The sequence below is a fragment of the Corvus cornix genome, chromosome 1, assembly GCF_000738735.6.
Source record: "Corvus cornix cornix isolate S_Up_H32 chromosome 1, ASM73873v5, whole genome shotgun sequence".
NCBI classification, from domain to species: domain Eukaryota; kingdom Metazoa; phylum Chordata; class Aves; order Passeriformes; family Corvidae; genus Corvus; species Corvus cornix.
Window position 1 is genome coordinate 113,867,932 of NC_046332.1, and position 24,712 is coordinate 113,892,643.

The following is a 24,712-nucleotide window of genomic DNA, read 5'->3' on the forward strand; positions in this document are numbered from 1 at the left end:
GAGCTCTGTCCCAAGGATTCATTACAAAGCAGTGCTCCCCCCACCCGGTCTCTGCTAAGTGGAACAGGAAAATTAAGAACTCACTTAACACCAAGTGTGTACAAGAAGTACACTCAAGAGTACACAGGATCAAAAGAAAACCATTCTGAGTCTGCTCTTTAAGAGGTTATTTTCTTAAATTTTGCTTACTGGTAGTAAAGGTAGCCAGGAGGAGAGGAGGGGAGTTGTTGCAGTTGTGTACAGAACAATTCATCAGAGGAGCCGTTTGTCAGCTTGGATTCTGTCACAGCTGAACTGTGAAGTTGACTGGAGAGTTGGCTTTCAATTTGGCATTATTGATTTTTTGGGGGGTAAACCATGAAGAATTGGAGCAGCCCCTCCTACATCCTTCACCCTATTGCCTGAAAGGCCCAACTTCATTAGAAACAAAATGCTGCCTATTATATTTTGGGAACCCTGAAGTGTTCCCACTGATGTAGTGTTTTGGTGCTTCCGAAACAAAATTTTCTTCTTTTGATTCTGTTTACCTCAAGTCATACCAAGCAGTTGCCAGCTGTCAGATGTGTGGTTCCAAGTCAGCCAGGTTGCCCTGCAGCTGCCTGGAAGCCTGAGGAAGTGGGAACTTAAAAAGGACCTGACTCTTCCTGTCAAACCAGTGCAAGGAGCAAGGGAAGTGCAGAGTCAGGGACAATTAACTTACACAGAATCTTGGTTTGCTGCTTTTGTCCTCCTGGACAGAGCCCTCAAGAAGTACTTTATGTAGCCTGTGAAGAAGGAATTTCTGTTGCTGCATTGCCAAGTCATTTCTTATTTATTTATTTATTGCAGCGTGGCTGAGATCACACCTCTGTAGTGCAGAGTGTTGAATGTATCTTGTAGCAGGAAACAACCTCTGCCTCAGAGAATCTTTTATTTTGGTTTAAGAGCCAGCACTGAAAAGAAGGAAGAACTTTACTGTCCCTTTATAGATGGGGTCCTCAGGCAGAGAGAGTTGAACTGACATGTAATGATCATCCAGGAAATGTGTGGCAGAAACTGAGGCACAATTTGAATTCCCTGTGCTGCCATTCACTTACCCTGACTTGAATGTCATCCTCCTCTGGAGGAAGAGTCTGGTATACTGTGGAATATTCAGCTTTTTGTGTGCCAAAAAAGTATCTGAATCAGTCCAGATTTATCAGATCCTCTTGACAAATCCAAAGATACCATCTAAGGACTGAAATACAGAGGACTGTGAACAGGGTGACTTTTCCCATTTTATTTTCTTTATTCCAGTGCCATTTTTGCCCTAATTTCTTCATTTTCTATACCTTTCTTGAGTTGATGTGTTAATTAAAGTATCAATATGGTCATTTCATAGCACATCAAATTAATGAAACTGCTCAAACCCGGGTTTTCATTGTCCTCACCCTTACTTCCATTAATCCAAATGTTCTTGCTCTGCAATGCTCTTCACAGAGAGCAAGGAGGCTTCTCCTGCTTCTGTCCTCAGCTAACCTAGAAGAAGACTGGTAACTCTGGTTTTAAAGGTGCTAAAAATTGCTTTATGTCATGCCTTTTATGAGCACAGTTCTTTAGAAAGTGATAAAGGGACCCTCAGGACTTTACAAGATCATTGATACTCTCTCCTGGCATCATTTATATCTTCTGATGTTTCAACTCTTCATGTTTGGAAAATCCTGAAGTGGTCCCAGCTGCCCCCCAAGGGCCTCTTGCTGCTTAAATTTTACCTTGTGATACTCAGGGAGTTATTGCAAGACAAACAAAGCTACAGGGGTTTACCACCTTCCCATTTTCAAAGCTTTTCAGTATTTCTTGTTGTGATTTAGTGAACACTCCAGAAGGCAGTGGAACAGCAGAAGCAAAGCCCAACCAGTGGACGTGTAAAGTGTGTTCATCTGCTTTCCAAGAGCCCCAGCTGCTGACAGGTAGGAAGTGCTAGAAACTCGTGGGAGAGCACTGAGAATCATCAGCAGAGTTCTGCTCTTCCACAGCTGTGAAGCCAGGCACCATCCATGGTGCAGCAAGATAGAAGTTTTAAATTCCGTGTTCCTTTAAGGAAAGGAGTAGTAGGGAAGGTAGAACAGGGATATTTTGGATGTTTTGAGCATGGCAGCATTCAGTCTCTGGACAAACAACTGTAGTGTTGAAGCTACAAGAAATAAAACTGTGATCTAGGGGAGGATGTGACTGTCAGGAAAATAAAGGACAGGGAGCATGAGCAGTGTAAAGGTCAGTGATGCCAGATCATACTTTGTGATACTGTCCATCTGGTATTTGTGGCACAGATTAAGTCAAGGTAATGAAGTACATATGTTTTTCTGCATTTCTTTCACAGCTATTTTATGCAGTTTTCAGAAGAATTTAAAATTATTTAGAAGCTTTGGCCATTTGATGAATCATTTTTGAAAAGGGGACTTAGGTCGGTAAATAATTTGGGCATTTGGAAAAATGTACCCATTATTAGAAACACAAACTTCTTACTGTGGTATCAACAAATCTCTTATGACTGTTTAATAAACTGTATGCTTTGGTTTGTGAAGTTACTGTGACTGCTTTTGAAATAATTTGAAGTAAGTCTTTGCAAAGTGAGATGGACCTGATAGATGAGCTTCAGCTGTTTCCATTTGAGCATTTTGAGGATAATTTCTTCCTTTTTCTTCTTTTCTTCTGTTCTTTCCATCCACCCAGAGCACTTGCTGAGTCACCTGGAACAAGCCAAAGGTGCCCCCCCCAGCAGCCAAAACGATGCTGAGAAAGCAGAGAAAGCAGCAGAGGCTGCACCAGCAGATCAACAGGTGGCAAGTGATGAAGCCAGTGCCAGCACAGACTCAAGGAGAAAGGCCAGGAGGGGAAGAAAGGCCAAAACAGCAAAAGTAGAACCACCTCTTGTCATTGATGAAGAGAAAGGTAAAACATAAATCTAGAAAATGCTAAGCAATACATCCACTTACACATCCGTGTCGATGGCTTTGCAGAAAGGCCTAAAAAGCAGCAGAGAGACAAGATGGAGGATTTTAGTTAGATCACTAAAGCTGCCAATTCACAAGTTTTGTTAATTATTTCTGGGGGCCTTTCTGCTGTAGGTGTTGCAACACCTTCACTCAGATCACCTGCATTCTCCTGTGAGTGGTTATGAGACCTGCAAGAAGGAACAGGAGAGGAAGCATCCTTCCTCTCAAAAGGACAAATCTTTCTCTCTCTACCTTAATTTTAGTCTAGAAAGGGCCTTACCTTCCTTGAAGGGATGGTCTAATAGGAAATTCCATGATTCATGGTCAACAGACCCTTCAGTAATAGCTTGGAAAGGTAAGAAGTTACAAAAACATGAGATGTCCCTGCCCAAGGCAGGGGGTCAATGATTTCTTTGAATGTGTTTGTGGACAATTAATTTGTCCAGTGCCACATCTTATTAGAAATTCTGCATTTTTTAGGTTGAGGTTTTACTTCCAGCTGTCCACATTTCTGCTCTGTTTATTTCTGTGGTGTGTTCGCAGTGGAACGCGTGGCTGACGCTGTCACTGAGGTCCCTCCAGAAGAGGTGGCCCTGCTTCCAGCTCCAGAAGAGAGGATTATGGATTTGGTTTTAGGAAAGATGCCCAGCACCACAAACAGCATCAGCTCAGTGACAAAGTAAGTGCTCTGGGATGCAGAATTTCCTCTAAGTTGTAGCTAAGATGATGTAGCATGCAACAGTTCTGCTTGACTTCTGGGCCCACAGATGCTCTTTTCTACCAGCATAAAATTGTGTGCTGCTGCTGCTGCTACAAGAGGTGGTTTTGAGTGCCACTTGTACACTGGAAGACGGTGGTAGGATTTTGGAACATAACATAAATGAAAATTTCTTTGTTCATCGTGTTACTGCTTTTATTCAATGTGTTTCCAAAAGGCTCCTGCAGCTGCAAGGTGAAATTTACTCCCATTGAATGTTAGTGATAAGACAGGCAAAGAGATTTGTTCTTTCAGAATATATTAATCATTATTATTATTCAGTCTTGCTTGTCATCTTAGCTCATGAATGACTTCATGTTGATTTTGCACGTGATACTTCAGATTTAGAGCAGTGGGAGGGGAAAACTTCAGTATAACAGAACCTCAGGGAGACTCTTAAGTATCACTTGATTAATTCAGATCCTTTTATGCCTTTTTGTCTTGGTAAAATTGGCCTTTTGAATTTTTTTTTTGTATAATAGACCCCTCAATTTTTCAGATTTAGCTAGTAATGGTATATATTGAAGTCCTTAGCAGACACAGAGCCATCAAAAAGGCATTTCAGCAGGTGGTTGTGCTGGGAAATGGCACAGTGCTTCTTGGCACCCTGCTGCCCTCTGCTCAAATACACTTTTTATGTGGGGGCTGCCAAACTTCCTAAGCTGAGATAGTGCTGATGTTTTCAGAGGATGAGCAAAATGGATCCTTTCTGTTCCTCTGAGGGGCCTGCAAAGAGAATCTCTGCTGCTGCTTTTTGCTTTGCTGGTGCTGGGTGAAGATAATTTGGAGGGAGTGACATCTGCAGCTTCCAGGGGGTGGCCAGGGGGGCACCTTGGAGCTGGGGCAGCTCCATCCAGGCCCCCTCCCTCCTGCCAGGAGCTGAGCTGAGCACTCCTCTAGCTTTTGCCAGCTGGTGGTACTCTGTTGCAACCTGTGGGATAGCTTTCAGTCCCTGCCTTTTTCTCTAATCCAGTAGGTTTGTTCATCACCAAAACACCATGTCCCTCAAAAGAAGTTTAATTCTCTCCAGTAGACACGGAATTCGGCGGAAGCTGATAAAGCAGCTGGGGGAGCACAAGAGGGTCTATCAGTGCAGCATCTGCAGTAAGATCTTCCAGAACAGCAGCAACCTCAGCAGGCACATCCGTTCTCACGGTGGGTTGGCTTTTCCCTTGCCTGGGCATTGATTTTGTGTCTTGGTTTCACCTTTGAGTTAAACAGCAGGGCTCGTTTTAGGTATTGGGATACATATTTATAAGAGAGCTGGTTTTGCTTTTTTCTTTCTTTTAACTCTCTCTAGGAAACTATTTCAATTTTTCAGACCAAAGCATGAGAAGACAGTAGTGCAAAATTGAAGTTAAAAGTATTTAAAATTTGAATTAGGTACATCTTTTAAATGAGGGCATGTGATGTTTTTTCCAAAGCTCTTACTGTCTTTGAATATATACATAAATATCACCCCCACCTTCACAGGCACATGGGTGACATAGCTGCGTGAATGTCAGCTGAGTGTTTTTCCACCTGTGATCTGCAATTCCAGGGGTCTGTGTCCTATTGTAAGGGTTCCATGAACAATCATCACTGAAAAAAGGGTGGGGGAACTAAACCAAAATTGTTGGAAATGGTTAAAATCCACAACTTAGATCTCCTGAATTACTAAATTTTTCATCACTAGCCTGTTTGTTTGCAGTTGCTTGTGCTTTGGTTTCCGCTGTCTTGCCTGGAGTTGGTTATTATCAATCACTGACTACTTCCCTTTCATCTTGGTTGATCCCCTCAGGTGACAAACTGTTTAAATGTGAGGAATGTGCAAAGCTGTTCAGCAGGAAGGAGAGCTTGAAGCAGCACGTTTCATACAAGCACAGCAGGAACGAAGTGAGTGCAAGGGGCTCTCAGGCTCTTGCAGGGTTTATGTGGAAAGGCACAGTGAGATTCCAGGTGTGAGCTGGGCAGCTCCATGTGAGCAGGTATCCCATGTGAGTGACAAAGGACAGAGAGGGAGTGGTAACATCTTATCTTAGAATAATTGATGAATTTGAAATGTGCTTTTGAGCATATGCAAGCCCTTTTCCTGTAGAAAACTGCTTTCAGGCATCACTTCCAGCAAGACAAGCTGGAATTAGCTGGACCTGCATGATACAGAGGTGAGATCTGACTTGAGTTATGCTGCCAGATAGGGTTGTTCCAGTCTTGTTTGCTTGTCCTGTTTCATTTCTCACCACCTATTGTTCCTTTAATGTGTGAACTCTGCCTTTCAATGCTGCTGCCATAGAAATATTAAACACACCTGTAGTGGCACCTTATTAGTGAAGATTCCCATTGTTGCTTGGCACCAGGGTCCTTAACTCTCAGATTGCTGCCATCTCTTCTGGAAGATGAGTCAGATCACATCTTCCTTCTCAAACATTCTGTGTTGGACCAGGGGAATATCAGGAAAGCTGTTATATCCACACAGGTGCATGGCCTTAGGGGTTCTTTTGTAGTTCACATGGCAGGATGATACAGCATCAGAATTTTGCACCACTGTGTGGTTAAATGCCCTCTTGAAGAAATAAAAATTGGAAAGGACAGAAAACAGAAACGGTATTTGAGGTTTAGAATTTCTCTGTCAGAGGTGATTTCTCCTATTTGTGACCTGCAGGTGGACAGTGAGTACAGATACAAGTGCACCACGTGTGAAAAGGCCTTTCGGATAGAGAGTGCGTTGGAATTCCACAACTGCAGGACAGGTGAGAATGGACAACTGTTCCTGTGGCATCTCTGCTCCATTCTGGGAAGCTGTCCCCAAATCCATCTCAGCAGAGAAACTACAGAAGGGGAGTAGGGATTTAGGGTTTTGTCATCATCACAAGAAGCAATCTGTTTTTTTGATCAGAAAAGTGTAACCAGTCATCTGTAGAGCAACACATCCACTTAAGAATTGGGTTTTTTTAGTATCTCCTGCTCACCTGTGTAATATCCTCACTGGTGTTTCCTTTGTTCACAGATACTCTGTCATCATCTCTGTTTAATTTTTTCCCCTGAAACTAAGTTCCTCCTCATTCCTCTGATACAGAGGAACTGGAAAGGGGACCAGTACTATTGATAGTTTGCAGTTTTCAGGGATTACAGTTTTCTCCAGCTTTCTCCTGCTTTATACTTGCAGTAGTCTCTAAATGTTTTTTTTCTTAGTATCACTACAACCTGCCTGTTCTCCCATAGCCATCCCTTGTGGTTACTCATATTATTTATGCTGAGTGATTTTATGCTCAGAAAATGACATCCTGGTTACTTCTATGCCCCCCAATAATGTTCAGTCCAGAATCACCCAGGTAATTGCCCTTAGAGCATAGTGATGGAGTACATGTTAAAACCCAGATCCAACAAAAGAACCACCTGTCTCACAAACATACAAAGCCTGTTTTCAGCTGTAAAGAGCTGCATGGTTTCTCTTGCTTGCAGATGACAAGACATTCCAGTGTGAGATGTGTTTCAGATTCTTCTCTACAAACAGCAACCTTTCGAAACACAAGAAGAAGCACGGGGATAAGAAGTTTGCATGTGAGATCTGCAATAAGATGTTTTACAGGAAGGATGTCATGCTGGACCATCAAAGACGGCACTTGGAAGGTAAATTTACTGCAGATCAACCTAATTATTACTCTTGAAACAGCAGTAGAGGTGGGCAGGTTAAGGAAATGAGTGTGTGCCTTAGATTCTTCTGGATGGTAGCTGTCTTCTTATTATTATTATCAGTTACCTGATCAAGAGTTGGAAGTTTCAGCAAAATGTGACATTTATGAAAAATATCAGTAGTGGATCCAGTGCTACTAACAGTCATGTGAAAGCTGCATGGCTTATTATGCATCAGTGTAGACTGGGTGATTTTAATTTTGTATTTTTCTTTCTTTGCAATCTATTCTTTCTGTTTCAAAATATTATGTAGCAGCTTGAAAAGCTGAAGGCAGAGAGTTAACTTGCCATGTACAGCTGAGAGTGACTACTATATAAATATAGTGTCAGTAGAATGCTGTCTTTGAAACACTTGAAAATACATGAAAATGAGATTATGAGAGTTTACTGTTCAAAATCTCAAGCATCTAAGTATGTTACAGGTACTCAAAGACTGGAAAAAGTTGGTAGATGGTAAATATGTATTAGAATGCCTTTAGTGATCTAGATGATAAAACCAAAGGTGATTTTAAAAAACACAGCCAGATTGTCTAATTTGTGTCATGAACCAGAGGAGAGCCAGAGGACAGGGGGTTGTATGACACTGGCAGTGTCTCATTTTTAGCTGTCACAGAGGAGCTGGAGCCCTCTGCCCTCCTGGAAGTAGCAGAGAAAGAGGTCTGAAATCCTCTCTGAGCATTAAAGCTGATGCTGGATGGTTGTATCTCTCCTTAGAGACTCCCTCTCCTCTCCTTCTCAGTGAGGGTGAATTTCTGGGCCACATACCAGATTGAAGTGCCAAGGCCTACTAGATCTGCCTGTTTCCTGGTGTTGACAAAAATGTTTTTGAAAAAAGTGTCTTCAGACACTTTACAGTTGGTTTAATAACCAGTAAGTTGTAATACATCACTTTGGCAGACTGCTTCTGCAATCTCAAAACACTCTTTTAATTTAGAAACCACCCTTTCATTAGCAATTAAACCCTGCATTGAGGCCCTTCCCAGTGTTTCACTCTTCTTCCCAGTCTCCTCCTGAAAAGGCCTGCAGACTGGAGTGGAAAGCCATGGTTTATTTCTTGTTTTGTTTTTTTGATGGGGACTGTTGTGTTAAGGGGTGAGGCGTGTGAAGAGAGAAGACTTTGAGCACAGCACGGAGAACATGGTTCGCTACAAGAAGGAGCCCTCGGGGTGCCCTGTGTGTGGGAAGGTATGAGCTTGTGCCAGCTGGGCCATGAGAGGCTCTGCATTGTAGCTCCAGGGGTGCTGCAGTTCAGTCTAGAGAGGAGAAGAGTGAGGGGATCCATCCATACATTTAAATATCTCCAAGGGGTGTCAGAGGATGGTGCCAGGCTCTTTTTGGTGGTGCCCAGCAACAGCGCGAGGAGCAGTGGCCACAAAATAAAACACAAGAAGTTCCACCTCAACATGGGGAAGAAATTCCTCACATTGAGGGTGGCAGAGCTCTGGAACAGCTGCCCAGGGAGGGTGTGGAGTCCAGTCAAGACATTCCTCTTCAGACACCTGTAGCTCTATTATTTATCCAGGCCCACTGTGGCCATGGATGGTGGGAGCTGTTAGGACAAAGATAAAAGTGCATTTCAGGCTTGAACTTTTCTCAGGACATGCAGCACAATGTAGAGTGTCACATGGCCACTGTGTGTGTCAGTGGAATCTCATGGCTTATGTTATTTAAAGTGGAGTTTTTCTGTGTGGTTGTAAGCAGCTGGAACTGACTGTGTGCATTGGAAATCCTTTTCCATGGGGAATAAAAGTGAATTCATGGTGTAGTCATGACACAGTTGCATTTGGATGTTCAGCACTCATGATCTTAAGTCATTGTTGTCACAAGGAGTGTGGGTTTAACTTGTGACTTTATAAATGTTTCATGATTCATGGTGCAAAGGGTACTCAAGAACTCTTAAGCTGCTGTGTAGACCTCTGGTTTTGATGCTTTGGATATGTTTCATTTCAGTCAAGGTAGATTTTGTGGCTTTATCTTTTTAGAGATAGATGGAACATTCATGATTCAAAAAACACAGTCTAAATATTCCAAATTCTGCCCTGTGTAATTCTGGTGCAGCTTTTTTTGGAAGTCCACCCCTCATGAATGGCCAGTTTCAGTCAGTTCCTTGGAACTGTGCCCCTGGATTTTGCCATGCCAGCAGTTTCGAGGCAGACTGCTGGCTGGTTAACAGGAGCTCCTGCGTGTTTCTGGCCAGAATTAATAAAAAAGACAGTCAGTGTGTTCTGTGCTGTCCATTGGATAAGTTGCAAAGAACTGTAGCCCTGCTGGACATGATCCAAAAATCCTTCCTTCCTTCTCTTTTCCTTTTAGGTGTTTTCATGTAGGAGCAATATGAACAAACACCTTCTAACACATGGAGACAAGAAATACACGTGTGAGATCTGTGGGCGTAAATTTTTCAGGGTGGATGTGTTGAGAGATCACATTCATGTCCATTTTAAGGTATTCTGTTAATAATCAATTAGTAAAGGCAGATTGTTTTGACAACACTGAATTGTAAGGAATTAAATTAAAGGGGAATTGTATCGCTCAGTGGTGCTCATAAAGATGCTTTTATAGATGTAATATTGTACCAACTGAGTCTCTTTACATTAAAGTTCCTTTTATATGCAAACAAATTAATATTAGTTGTTTGAATAAACAGTTATTTCTTGTGTGGTCCTGGACAGAGAAACTCTGGCTTGAATGAGGCAGGAGGATATTTTAAATAAATAATATTACAGCAGTTAGTGCAAAGCAGTCTGCATGGCAGCAGAAGGTGACCAGGTATTACCTTCTGAAGAAGTTTAATCTATTAAAACGAAATATTCTTTCCCACTTTACACAGGACATAGCCCTAATGGATGATCACCAGAGGGAAGAGTTCATTGGTAAAATTGGAATCTCATCAGAGGAGAACGATGACAACTCTGATGAAAGTGCAGATTCAGAGCCTCACAAGTATAGCTGCAAAAGGTGCCAGGTAGCTTTAAATACTTTCAAATTAACTTGTTTTGGGATGGGGGAGGGAGTGGAGGGTCTGTAAATCATTCAGAATTTTAAATAACATTAAGGGCTCTCAAAGGGAAGTCCAGTCCACAGGTCTGCTGTCTTCTGCAGTGCTGTTACCTCTAATCTGTGAACTGGGGCTATTCCATAAGAATTGAGGTGATACCCAGTTAGGAGGATGCTAGACACTTAAAAAAAGAAGGACAGATACATTCACTTTCCTGTGTGGAAGAAATCAAGCAAAACTGGAGGAAGGATCAGTAAAGGAACACTCACATCTTGGACTACCTTTTGATTATCTGCAACTTAAAATGGTTACAGCATTTCTGATTGATAGAGTCCACAAAAGGATTAATTTTTATGAGACCAGATGGTCCTCTAGTGGATCTCCAGTTTGGAGGAGTAAGGCTGCTGCTTATGCCCAGTGTGACTGCTTTTTCTTGCCCTACTCTGTTACTAACAGGATGGTGTTGGAGGTGCTGCTGGAACATAATTTACTCAGTTGTCAGCTGAGAGGGGAAGACTTTTTAAACCTCTCACTGCGTGGCTTTTGCCAGTTTGTAAAGAAATAACAGAGTCCTTAAGGACTCTGTGCCCTTCCTGGGTGAGCACACTGGGCTGGGGCAGGTGGGTGCAAAACCAGTCAGTGAGAACAGCAAAACTGACACAGGGACAGGGGAATTTTGGTAGTTTAGCCACTGAACTGACCCCTGGAAATCAGAGCTTATTTCACAGCCCAGACTTAAATGTGGTGAAAGTTCTTACTCTATCTTCATTTTAAGAGCTGGGGATAATAACATTTCAGTTTTCTGTTCTTATCTGAGAGCTGGTTTTAAGTGCAAACTGATTTTAAGCTTATGTCAGTAAACATGAGAAGGTGTGGTGTCACAGCTGTTAATTATGTGCTTGCTTTCACTGTGCTGATTTTCCTGCCTGACACTTCATGGGTACATAAACTATGTAAAATTGTGTGCTTCCAGGTGGGGGCAGTTGAGCCATTCAAATCAGAAAGATCTTTTTGGAAGTTGGGGGTTTTTTAGTGCTTTTGCAGGTGTTTGTGAAGTAAATTGTGTAAGGGAACAGCTGTGGGAAATGGGATTTGATGTGAGAAGATGGGGACACTGAACAGCCAAAAGCAGAACAATAATACAGATAAGACTTGGAGAAATCTCTCTTCTGAGCTCTTAAAAATCTATTTTTTTTCTGGTCTCAAAGTACATCTTCACCAAGCTGTACAGTGCTGTCAGAAATATCCTGATTGGTTCCAAAACTGGAGCAAGAGGTCGTGTCATTATGGCACCTCACCCTGACATGCTGGAGCATATATGGATATGCTGGAGCACATCTGGATGTGCACATCTGGAGCTCAGTAGTGCAGCACCTGTCTGTCATAGCTTCAGCACTTCTAGAAGCTGAGCCAGAGTCACTGCCCTGCAGTGCCTGGAAATTCCAACCCTTCTGGAGCTGCTGCCAAAGCTGACGGTGCAGACAGGAGCTCACCATGCTCCTAGAGCCCAGCAGACATTTTCTCCATCTGTGACATCCTTGTTACCACAGAATACTCTGAGCAGGAAGGGATCCTCAAAGTGCATCATGTCCAACTCCTGGCCCTGCACAGAACCCATCCCCAAGAGTCACCATGTGTCCAAGAGCACTGTCCAAACACTCTTTGAGCTCTGTCAGGCTGATGCTGTGACCACTGCTCTGGGGAGCCTGTTCAGTGCCCAGCCACCCTCTGGGGAAAGCACTTTTTCCTGATATCCAGCCTAAACCTGCCCTGACACAACCTCAGGCCATTCCCTTGGGTCCTGTCACTGTCACCACAGAGCAGAGATCAGTGCCTGCCCCTCCTCTTCCCCTCGTGAGGAAGTTGTGACTGCAGTGAGGTCTCCCCTCAGTCTGCTCCAGGCTGAACAGACCAAGTGCCCTTGGCCGCTCCCCATATAGCTTCCCCTCAAGGCCCTTCACCATCTTTGTAGCTCCCCTCTGGACACTTTAATAGTTGAATATCTTCTTTATATTGTGGTGACCAAAACTGCTCACAGTACTCAAGGTGAGCTGGTGGAGGTTAAACATGGCTCTCCCTCAAGGCTGTTCCTCAGTGCACGAACAGCTTGAGGTCCTCGTCTTGTGCAGAAGTGGAGATACCATCTCCAGCTAGAGAAAAGAGTGAATTGATGTCCTGTAGCAGCGTGCTTGACACGTTCAAAGAGTTTCAGGCCTAAATCCAGCTGTCACAGATTTTTCATCCAGTGGCACACAGGATCTTTAGTGGTACAGGGGATATTTATGTCTGCTTGAGATCCTGGCATCGTGTTACCTGCTCATTGCTGTGCCCGAGGGTTTTTTTTTCCCCCTTCCATTCACTATTGGTTCATTCCCCAGCTGACCTTTGGCAGAGGGAAGGAGTACCTGAAGCACATCATGGACGTGCACAAGGAGAAGGGTTATGGCTGCAGCATCTGCAACCGGCGCTTCGCCTTGAAGGCCACGTACCACGCGCACATGGTCATCCACAGGGAGAACCTGCCCGACCCCAATGTGCAGAAGTAAGACTTGTTCCACTCAGAAGAGCTGTCTTTTTGGAGTTTTAATGGCTCTGCCAGCTGGGGTATTTTTAGAGAATTTGGCTATACTAAAATAGCTGTGTAATGGGGGTTAAAATGTTTATTAAAAGCTTGAAATGCGTGTCACTAGTGATTGGCTACACACAGATTGATGAGTCTACAGCCCCCTGGTTTGGGCTTTGCAAAGTACAAATCAATGATTTTAATAAATGTTTTTTAAAAAATTTGAGTGTATAGCAATGCCAGACTGCTCCAAGCTTGCAGTCATTTGCCAAGCTCAGGCATTTCTTATGGCTCGGTTGAAAAAGCGTACAGTTCAAGGAACTTTTATAGTCATTAGTATTAGCACATGAAATACACGTGGTGGCAGAGATGCCTGAGAATCACCTCTGCCTCAGGAAAAGAATTACAGTTTTTGGTCTCTGGTTTCAGATACATCCATCCATGTGAAATTTGTGGGAGGATTTTTAACAGTATAGGAAATCTGGAAAGACATAAGCTTATACATACAGGTAAAAATGTTGTCTTTCTTTATAATTATCAATACTAAAGAAAAATTTCTGTTGCCAGTGCTTCCCTTTTTTTTTTTTTTTTTTTTTTTGCTAGAGAATTTTCACTCTTAAGTTACAGATAGATATATATATATGGTAAATATTATATTTATGCTTTTAGAGTAAACCAGTATTCTAAAGCAGGTAATATTAATGAAGAGATTAGATCTGGACACACAATCCAAATTCCTAGTTAATATGTTGCAGGATTCACCTAATCCCTGTATTCTGTTCTTCCCCAAATTCTTATCCATGCCACCTTCTCACCATTACACAGGCTGAAACCTGCTACTGCAAAATCATTTTTAACAGCTCATTACTATTTCATGCTATTTAGTCTTCTCTTACCTCAGGCTTTATCTTTTTTTCTTCTCACACAGAAAGCCAATTTTTTTCTCTCTTCGAAGTCTTCTAATTTAGTTTGGGCTACAATATGCATGAAAAGTGTGGTTGTCAGCACAGGTGGGCTGTTGCCCTCTAATTCACCTCTTTAATCAATTTCTTAGGAGATGCACATTACTCATTAACATCTTTTTTTTGTTTACGTTGTCTTTTAAATTTATTTTCAAGGTGTAAAAAGTCATGCTTGTGAGCAATGTGGCAAATCATTTGCTAGAAAAGACATGTTAAAAGAACATATGCGAGTCCATGATAATATCCGAGAATACTTGTGTGCAGAATGTGGCAAAGGTATGTCTGATGCCTTGTTTTCCATTCCTTGTGATACTGAGTAGCAGGTGAATATCTGAATTAAAACAACTTCCATGCTGAGAGTAGTGGCAGTGCTGTAAATCCTGCATTTTTGAGAGGTGGAAACTATTAATCAGGAGCCGTTATGGTTGCATGAGCTGCCCTAATTTCTTACAGTTTGGTTTCATGGCCTGTAAGACAGCACTGATTTTAGCAGCATTTGCTTCTGTCAGGTTGAGGAATGCCTGATTTGCAGCACAAAAGTGAATGCAGGTTGATGTTTTTTCATTCTGGTCTGTTTTCAGGCTTAAGAAGTAGAGTAATTTCTCTCTGTAAGAGCCTTAAAAGTCGCTTTGACTTTTTTAATTGCTCATGTTATAACTTGAACAAATCTGAGCTGGTATTTTAGTGAAAGGCAGTAGTCAATCTGACACTTCTAAGGATGTTTTATCTTTGCTTGTCCCTGCTGTTTTGCTTCTCTGTCAGTGGTTACTCAGATTTTACCAGAGCTTTTTTCTGGAATTAAAATAATAATGATAATGTGCACTGCTACATAGACAATTAAAAATACGCAACTGTGGACTTGCAGCAAATATAAAATAGAGCTGTTGGTTAACAACATGAGCCTGAGTTTCTCCCCTGAAGGTGGGAGTGATGGGCTAAGTGTCCTGTACCTGCTGTTGCACAGGAATGAAGACAAAACATGCCCTTCGTCACCACATGAAGCTTCACAAAGGGATTAAGGAATACGAGTGCAAGGAATGTCACCGAAAATTTGCACAGAAAGTCAACATGCTGAAGCATTACAAGAGACACACAGGTGAGGACTCCAAAGATGGACAAAAGTTGCACTGGATCAGTTAAATGCCTCCTATGAGAATTCTTACATAGAACAGTCAGAAAGTATGAGAAAAACTAATAAAATATGCATATTCTGCTCTTTGAAAAGTGAGATTTTGTCCTGTCCTCAGCCAGGACCACTTGTTCTGCAAATAAATGCAGTTTAGTTGGTTTCAAGTTTCGCTTTTTTTTTTAGGTTCTTGGTCTAGGGTAGGTCTAGAGTGTTGGGTTTGTTTTAAATTCAGGTTGTCATTTCCTAAAACAAAATTTTACCCCCCACATCAGTTTCTCTTGGATTTATTTTCTGCCAGATATAGTGGAATGACTTAGATAAAAACAGCTGCTGAGGCTGGGCTTCTTCTGCCTTTTTAGTCTGTGATTTCTGGGTTTTTTTTTTTAATGTTACTAATAAGAGAATTGTCCCAGATAGCTTTAGGCTGCTTTCACAGGTGCCAAATGTGCTTTTCATGCAGGAATCAAAGATTTCATGTGTGAGCTCTGTGGCAAGACATTCAGTGAGAGAAATACAATGGAGACTCACAAGTTGATTCATACAGGTAAACCCCCTAAAAAACAGTATCCAGCAAAAATACCTTAATTCTGCTCCTTAATTTTGCTTTAGACTGGCCAGTCTTGGAACTAGTGTTCCACATCCTGTTACCAAACATAAATTGTTCCTCTCGTTGAGGTGTTGGCAGTACGATGCTCATCCATTGGGTTTCCTTCCTTCCTTCTGCCACCAGTAGGAAAACAGTGGACGTGTTCAGTGTGTGATAAGAAGTATGTCACTGATTACATGCTGCAGAAGCACATCCAGCTCACCCATGACAAGGTGGAAGCCCAGAGCTGTCAGTTGTGTGGGACAAAGGTTTCTACCAGGGCATCCATGAGTCGACACATGAGGCGTAAACACCCAGAGGTGAGGGAGTTTGTGTGGTGGATGGTGGAAATTTTTTTTTTTTAAAGAATGTTTATGGTCTTTGGTGACTTGGAAAGAATTACTTTGTTTTCCTCTCTCTCTTTTTTTCCAATTTTACATAGTGTCTGTGAAACATGGACTTAACTGAATCAGCCATTTCACTGTGTTATGTTTTAGTAGTAAATATATCTGATTCTCAGTCCCTAAAAATGAAGTTCTTCTGATTATGTAAATCTCTTTTCCTTTTCTGCCTCAGCTTAAATACATGTTTTTTCATGTTTTGTCTCCATCCATTAGTGAGTATAAAGGATTCTTTTTTCCACATTGTGTTCTCTGTATTCGGAAATGATCTGAAAGAAGTGGTGAATAGAGAGGTGATGGCAGCATCTGCTGATGACACAAAATTATTCTCAGTATTAAAAGATGAATGCGACTGGAGAGAATCTGGATTAGAGGGATGTTTTGTCTGACCCCAATGGGGTTTTTTCTGTGTTTTAAATTTCTGAATAGCTATTGTATTTCTCCTCAGCATTTCTTGTTTAGGTTTGACTAAGGCTTGTCTGTTCCCTTTGAGGCTGCTTTTATTTTTTTAACTACCAGTTTATCATTAGCATTGCTTTGCTGTTTTATCATGATGACTGTGAAGGAAGTCAACAAAATGCTTTGCTTATTGATTTGGGGATTTAAAATGCAGCTACATATCTGAAGTCCAGAGGGCAATTTGTCTCTATTCTTTGATGAGCTGTGTAGATTCATCTGAAAATAATGAAGTAGGACACAGTTGATAGGTTTATAAATTGAAATGCTAACATAATACTTTTTTTTTTTCCAAACACATTGTTTTCTGTAGAATTCATCACTTCCCAGAGGGTTGTGTTCTGTCTAGAGTATGAAAATGGACATGTTCTTTTATTGTGTTTACGTTTTGCTGGATTTCAGCAAAAAGGAAAAGATGATATGCCAAAAGGTTATTTTTAAAAAAGCCACAGTTAACTCCCTGTTTTAAATAGTGTGTGTAAAATGTTAGATTACATCACTTTTGCTTGGTGACAGGGTTTATTAGGGAAATGCTGTGCTATTTGGCTGTGGTTTGCACTGCTGCACTTTTCCAGCTGACACCTCTTTGTGCTCAGATCCTTTCAGTGAGGATTGATGATTTAGAGCCCCTGCCAGAGACGACGACCATTGATGCCTCTTCAATTGGGATTGTTCAGGTGGGTTCCAGGCCTGCTGGAGGGTGAGGTGGGACATCACTTTTTGGATACATAGCACAGCTGGGTGTGGGCTGATGGGTGAGGAATGTGCTTTTTTAGAGAGTCAGCCCCAGTGGAACATGTCCAAGCAGCCACAAGCTGCTGATCTGCTTGGTTGTATCACAGGGGTGCTGGCAAAACATAATTACAGGGCGAGGTCTCAATCCCTGGGGTCAGGATTTTGCTAAAGTTTGTTTCTCCTCTTGAGAACTGACAGTAAACCAGCTTCAGGTGATTGTCTCTTTCTTGGAATTCATTAAGCAAAAGGACTTGATGTTTTGTTTGGAAATGTTTGCTCCAGCCGGAATTAGCCCTGGAACAGGGTGAGCTACCAGAAGGGAAGCAGCACATAAAAACTCCCAAACGTGGCCAGAAACGAAAACAAAAGTCTGGGGAGGAGGAGGAAGCTCAAGTGCCTGAGGACCCTGCCTTCAGTGAATACACAGAGAAGGAAGGTGAATTCACTGGGAATGTTGGAGATGAGACTAATTCAGCTGTGCAGAGCATCCAACAGGTGAGCTGCAGGAGGAGGGTGATGGGTAGCACTGATTAGAGGGATAACCCTGCCTTTGGTTAAAAAAAAATCACAGAAGAGTGTTTGGAACATTGGGAGCTGATTGGACAAATTGTGGTAACACAAAGATGAATAGAGACTTTAAAAACCCGTGAAGTTGGACCTCCAAGCTCCTCCTGTTTGTTTTCATTTCCTCTGGTGTTAGCATCAACTTGTTTGCTGGCTCTCAAGTAACTGGCTGAAGCTGTGGTTAAAAGACTGAAAGTTAATTTGGCTGCTTGTTTTAAATCTTGCATATCCCTCTCTCCCATCACCATCTTTCTTCTGTGTGTGGAAACTGTTACATTCCAAGTTTCAGGCACAGATGGGAATGTAGGACTTCTCTTGCTGGCGTTGCCTGAGCCCACCAGCACTTCCCTGATTTTGGTGGTCACTTGGAAAGCTACAAGGCTGAGGTTACCTTTGTGTTTCTCCTCAGGTCGTGGTGACCCTCAGCGACCCAAACGTCACAGCCCCGTCCAGCTCCGTGGGGCTCACCAACATCACCGTCACCCCCATCACCACGGCAGCTGGCACCCAGTTCACCAACCTGCAGCCCGTGGCCGTGGGCCACCTGAGCGCCCCGGAGCGCCAGCTGCAGCTGGACAACTCCATCCTGACCGTCACCTTCGACACCGTCAGCGGCTCGGCCATGCTGCACAATCGCCAGAGTGACATTCAGCTCCCGCCGCAGCCTGAGGCACCCAACCCCCAGTCCGTGGCCCATTTCATAAACCTGACCACCCTGGTGAACTCCATTGCTCCCCTGGGCAACCAGATCACAGAGCAGCACCCGCTGGCCTGGAGGTCAGTGCCTCAGACTGATGTCCTGCAGCCCCCGGCGCCGGCCACGCCGCAGCAGCCGGGCCAGCAGCCGGTTCAGACAGAGCAGCAGCAGCAGATGTACAGCTACTAATTTATACTTGGGAAAGTGCTGGCATGGACAGTACTCAGAGACAAAAAAAACCACACAGACCTTTGGAACATTTCTAATAGGATTGTTTGCTGGATACCAAACAGAGATGGGAAAATGTTTATACAATGAAATTTAAGCTGAAATTGGCAGATCGCCCTGCAACACCCTGGTCTGAGATTCTCACGCTGTCTCTAGACCTTGCACTGTCTTAAAAAATAACAGAAAGGAAAACAAACAGAAAAAAAATCTCACCACAAATTTAGTAGCCCCTTGCAGTTGTCCAGTAAGATTGAGATTTGACAGGTGCATCATCACACACCTTAACCAAAGCAGGGAAATCCTAAATTTTACAGCACTTGTGATGTACAAAAACCCTTTCAGCCATACCATGTCACTTCTTTCGAAGTCTGGAAATGACATCTGAAGATCTTGTTCACAGTGGGTGGAATGTACTTGTGGTCAGCTGGTAGAGACTGAAATGTGAAGACACAAAGGGGCAAAACAAGGATTGTCTTTGTTTCTTATCTTCTTTAGGTCTTGTATCTAACAACATCGGTAAAGTAGGTGGAATTTGGGGGTTTGGGGTGGGCATGAGTGTGGTGTGGAAGAAAATATTACCAGTTATTTCCATTTTAGTCATGGGAAAAACCCTGTACCCATCCCACAGTGTTAGTGCTACTTGAGCCAGAGGCCTGGTCTAAAGCTGAAGCAAACTTTTATGGTCTTCTAGTCCAGTTCCAATCAAACCAATTACAAACTGAAAGAAGAATGTGAGACAGTTTTATGTAATTTTTCAAACCTGCTCTTTCAATCTTGCTTTTAGCTAATAGACCTGAAGAGCAATCGGTCCCCTTTAATGAAGTTCAGGATGTGAATTTTTTTCAATTAGACTTATTTCATCGTGTAATAAACATTTGAGAAAGCATTCTTTTTATATATATATACATACACACATATATATATATATATAGCCTTTGTACTTTACTGTGTGTTCCTGGTGAGTATTTGTGTGAAAAACACTGTTGCCAATACGATCCATTAATTTTTTCATCCCCGTGTTGCCCTTTCTCACAGAAATAACGTGGATTCTGTTCCTTCTGTTCCTAAAACTTACTTCCAAAGTTCACAGCCACACACAAGATTGTGTGAAGTGCAAGAAAAAGGAATGTCTGAAGCATATTCTGTGTCCTGCCACGGGGAGTCAGTGTGCCCCAGTGTAATGGGCGAGGTTTGCATGACTGTTGGGGATGCAGATCGTGGGTTGGGTCAGACACATCTTTGCTGCCAGCACACCTTCATTCCATTCTCCACTCATGGATGTGCAGTCTGGCCTTTTGCATGTCGAGAAGATAGTATTATTCCCACAGGGAAAATGAGCTGATAGCAGAAAGGAATAAATATATATATATATATATATATATATATGTATAATGTTGTTGCCTGGAATCCTGAAGGGCAAACCCAGCTGTGGCTGGAGAACAAGGTCCTTTGGGGCAGCAGACTGAGCCACAGAACTGTGCTGAAGGGTTTTTTTTCCTGAGGATAAAGCAGCTGCTGTGTCTGACAGGGAGGATGGATTGGTGGTTGTAAAAATCCTGTCTGTGCCTATCATATTTATGAAAAAGTTCTATGTTTTAGTGAAAACTTGAGTAGGAACGACTTCAGCTTTGAAAGTCTCTATTAACACGGACTACTTGACCCCTAAAGGTTGCCTTATAATCTCTACAACACATTCTCCCAAAGTATAAATGTCTGGACATTAAAATTAACCTCTGATGGTTTTCTTGGTGCCATGGCTGTGTCCAGAGGCTTGGTATGCCAAGTTCTGTGTAAAGCTGCAGGACATGGATAGGAAAGGGGTTTCTGGTGACAGATTTTGTGTGTCAGAGGAGCAGAACTACTTTTATTTAAAAGTCAACAAGTCTATAAAATAGTTGCATGGGAGGCACCAGTATTTGATGGGACAGGGATGCATATCAGAAAGAGGAGGTACCTTTCAGCTGTGTGGGGAAGAGAATTTTTCATTCCCTACCCTCTTCTGTCTTCCTTAGGTACTTCTCACACAAATACTGTGAGATCCTGTAATTTTTTAGCCTCCCAATATCCTGAGTACAGTTCCTGGATTATTCCACCACTGGCTTGAGCTAGTTCAGTTTCTCCTCTGTCCTATCCACAAATGCTTCTGTTTCACACCAAACCCACTGGGCAAGAGGAAGCCAGGTTTTATTTATGAAATATATTGTCTATGTACTTGAAACTTTTTTTTCCCCCTGTGTTTGGTGCCTAATTGGTAAAGGCACATTATCTTTTGGCAGGGTACTATGGAGAGAGGGGAAAAAAGGGAAGGAAAGCAAATGGAGAGCTCCTAGGTCGAGTTGTTGTGGTAAATACAGGATTTCTACAAGATCAAAGTTTTGTTGAGATGCATGTAAATGGTGATTAAGCTTTTAATTGGGAAAGAAGAGGTTTTTTGCCTTAGCAGAGTCCATCTGTTCTGTGCTGATACTACTGACAGTGGCATTTGTGCTGCATTGAATCAACCTGTATCATTTTAACACATAATTTCCAGTTTGATAAGAATTGCACTCAGAGTTAATCAACCATTAGAGACGTCTCTGGCTTCACAAAATCTCTGTATCCTAATGTGATCCCCTGGGTTTCTGTACTGTTAGGGGGTCTGGCATCCCTCCCTTGCTGCCTGGCCTCCCTATCCCCATCCAGGGGATAGGATCTTGCCTTTCTGGCAGTGGTTGATTCCAGGTATTTTAGACGGAATGATCAGTAAGTAGTTGCATGTAACTGCTTGCATGCTGGTGGTCACGTAGAAATGTCCCTCTTCAGTCTCTCAGTATCCCCAAAATCATAGAACAGCTCAGGCTGGGAGGCCCCTCCAAAGATGATCTGGTCTGGCCTTTTTTGGGGAAATGGAGCGTAGGTGGGGTGATAGAATCATAAAATCATCATTAACCAGCATCCTGTCAGCTTGCGTCTTTAAAACCTTCAGTGACACATCTCTGGGAAGGTTGTTCCAGTGGGTGATTGTTCTTACTGTAAAAATTACCTTAAATAATGTTCAGGAGAGGAAAATATAACCACTGGAAAGGCTTTTGTTAGGCCAGGCACGAGAAAGCTCTCTGAAAGCTGATCTTCCCAGAGCACTGCTTTGAGACAGGAGCGTGACTTTGACCACAGCCCTTGCTGCGGTGCCTCATCATCTCCCAGCATGATTTTATTATTACTACTGTTATTAACATCCCTATGAGAAAACAACTGTATCTTGGGTGTGCTGCACCATGAAAGAAAAAAAATTGAGAACAAGTTATTCTGTTTGCTTTTGTTTCAAATTCTGTTGTTTGGAGACGTTGGAAATTGCTGCCTTTTCAGACAGAGCTTCCCTTGGACAAGCAGCTCTCCCAGCTAAGCCTTTTCCAGGTGAATACCAAAGTTGTACTTAATGCTGTTTTCAAACTGCACAAGAAATAAAACTACTCCATAAGGGATGTGCAATCTAAATTTCCTCTGCCAATTTGTTCCCTGCCTTTTCAGCTGTAGGATGTGAAGGTTTTATTGTTTTCAGCCACGTGTCAGAGGTTTTTGCGTAACAACTGTTCAGTCACAAACTGGAATTACTTTGAGCCAAAGGAGTGATGTTGTGTGGTGTTCTGTGTATTGTCATTGTTCTTTGCTAAGACTATTATTTAATTGAATGCTGTCTGTGGCACACAGGCTCTGAAGTAAAGGAGCATCGAGGTACAGAACCCTTTCTCTGCCAGTGTTATTCTTTTCTGTTCCTTAATTAAGATATCAAAACATTTTTTCCTTTGAACCTCGCAGATTTGCCCCCAAAGCAGTAAGATTAACCCTCATCTCGTGGAACTTTGTGCATCCCAAATTATAGAAGCACGGGGTAGCATTCTAAAATATTTATTCTCTGGCTTGTTACTGGTAATAACAGAAAGCAGAAGAGATTGAATCTTTCATGGTTTCTCTGCTGAGTTCTCTCAGGAGATTGATTGTATCAAGTGTTACTATACTTTCTAAAACTAATTTTTATTCTTTTTAACTGTGTCACTATGAAAAGTGAGTAATTTTGCAGAAAACCACCAGCCAGTCTCCTGCCAGTCTTAACGAGCCACATCTCTTACTCTTTTATTGTTCCAGAGATTGTGTGAAGTTAACAGCCAGGTAACAGTTGGATTTATTTCAAGAACTTAATTCTCTGCCAGTTTGTCAGTGATTTGTTCTGCATACACAAAGATGTCTCAATTCCTCATCTGGAAAACCAGGAATGGAATAAATACCACACATCTGAGTGCCAGTCGTGTACAGACTATAGGTACCCCATGCAAATGCATGTGAATTCTTGGTCAGTGATCAGATCTCCTTGGTGATGTTTACAGTAATAATAACGTCACTGTGATTCCTTTTGGCCTGACATTTATTATTGATTTGGGTGTACCTGTTGGAAACCCTTTAACCCTTGTATTTTGGGCCCTCTCACAGTTGGCCTCATCTGGTGTGAAAGGAGATGAACGTGGGAGGAGGATCTGCTCATCCACACCACGAGGCACAGCAAAGCTCTGCTTGAAAAGCAGTTTTGGAGACAGACTGGGCTGCCAAGTGACTTCAATCTCAGATTAGTTACCCTGGTTTGTTTCCACACAGGGGCTTTTGCCCTATAGCAAACCCAAAGTCTCGTGGTGGTAACAGGATAAAGGAAAAAGAGTATTTCTATCATGTTTCTCATCAACTTGTCTTGATTGTCTTCAGTATTGATTTTGCACTGTACATGGCAGGAAGCTGTTAAAAAATCAGCGCAGCTGTGGTTGGAAAGGATGTTTCTTGCCCTAAGATGCTTTGAGAAAGCTCTTCTGGATTTATTTTCCCTCCTGGGTGCTGCAGGGCTGTTCTGCATCTGTCCTGCTGCCAGTTCAGTTCAGACAGGATTCAGTCCAAGGGAGCCCCTGCAGCAGAATCTTAAATCACAGAATGGCTCTGGTTGCAAGGGACCTTAAAAATCATTTGGTTTCACTCCCCTGCCATGGGCAGGAACACCTTCCAATATCCCAGGTTGCTCAGAGCCTCATCCAGCCTGGCCTTGGACACTTCCAGGAAGCCAGGGGCAGTCACAGCTGCTCTGGGCACCCTGTGCCAGGGCCTCCCCACCCTCACAGGGAAGAATTTTTTGTTAATACCAAATCTAACCATATTTTCTTTCAGTTTTTACCCATTCCCCCTTGTCCTGTCACTACATACCCTTATAAAAAGTCCCTCTCCAGCTCTCTTGCACAGCTGCTGATAGATGAAACGCTGGATTACTCATGTAGAGAGTCCAAGCTCACTGTTGCTAAATTCCCAACGTCTGAGCAGAAAGGGGCAGTGAGAGTGAGCCTTGTCCTGGAGATTTCAGTGTCACCCCCAGAGTCAGGATTCCATCAACATTTGGGCTGTAATGCTCTTGTCTTCCTGCTTTACCCAGGAGCTGTGTTGGCCAGTTACAGTGCCTGGTTAGTTGCTAACACTTTCTGAAAAGCTGATTATTGGGTGCAATGTCTGTAAAGCAGCTGATAGGAAAAGCAATAAAAACTACTGTTTGGGGGCTTATTTCATCTAAAGCCAAGTTTTTCAGTCCTAACATCTTTTTGCTGTCATTTGAGTGCTTTCCTGTGTTTTTCTGTTTACTTGCAGATTTCGATTCTAGAAGGTTTTTAAAGTGTCCCAGAAGTGTAGCGCAAAAACAAAAAAAAGTGTAGTAATGGCAAAATGAGGAGTTAAAATTAGGAGAAACAAGTGATGCTCATTTTCTACAGCTTCCCACCCTTCTCCTGCCCACCTGAGCCTTATGTTCCTGCCGTGATGGGTGATGGAAGCTCAAGGAAGGAGGCAGCACAAGCTCTGGCTCGTTTGCCAGGGTTACTCGCGTCAGGATTGACGTGCAGGGTGTTGTTAATGAGAGCAGACACCAGCCAGCTCTGCCAGCCTTCCCCTCAAGCCACGTGCTCATTTCAGTGTCTCTCCCAGCACAGCTTTGCACAGAGCTCAGGGGAAC

At 42.7% G+C, this 24,712-nt stretch overlaps 1 protein-coding gene across 8 annotated transcripts in view; it reads left to right on the top strand.

Annotated features, from left to right (window-relative positions):
• Positions 1–22,421, top strand: part of PRDM15 (PR/SET domain 15) — a 35,369-nt gene extending 12,948 nt beyond the window's left edge. For 3 of the 8 annotated variants that reach the window (XM_039553191.1, XM_010394643.4, XM_019282992.3), the window contains 19 exons: positions 1,830–1,928; positions 2,692–2,910; positions 3,498–3,633; positions 4,685–4,866; positions 5,492–5,586; positions 6,353–6,440; positions 7,153–7,320; positions 8,474–8,568; positions 9,697–9,828; positions 10,214–10,348; positions 12,760–12,923; positions 13,374–13,453; positions 14,063–14,182; positions 14,871–15,002; positions 15,496–15,579; positions 15,766–15,941; positions 17,075–17,155; positions 17,496–17,708; positions 18,187–18,663. In XM_039553191.1, the coding sequence (XP_039409125.1) occupies positions 1,830–1,928; positions 2,692–2,910; positions 3,498–3,633; positions 4,685–4,866; positions 5,492–5,586; positions 6,353–6,440; positions 7,153–7,320; positions 8,474–8,568; positions 9,697–9,828; positions 10,214–10,348; positions 12,760–12,923; positions 13,374–13,453; positions 14,063–14,182; positions 14,871–15,002; positions 15,496–15,579; positions 15,766–15,941; positions 17,075–17,155; positions 17,496–17,708; positions 18,187–18,663 (2,876 nt within the window). Of the gene's footprint in view, positions 1–1,829; positions 1,929–2,691; positions 2,911–3,497; positions 3,634–4,684; positions 4,867–5,491; positions 5,587–6,352; positions 6,441–7,152; positions 7,321–8,473; positions 8,569–9,696; positions 9,829–10,213; positions 10,349–12,759; positions 12,924–13,373; positions 13,454–14,062; positions 14,183–14,870; positions 15,003–15,495; positions 15,580–15,765; positions 15,942–17,074; positions 17,156–17,495; positions 17,709–18,186 lie in introns of all 8 variants that reach the window. The other 5 variants (XM_010394640.4, XM_010394641.4, XM_010394642.4 and 2 more) reach the window with 5 other exon arrangements.
• Positions 22,422–24,712: the final 2,291 nt, after the last annotated feature.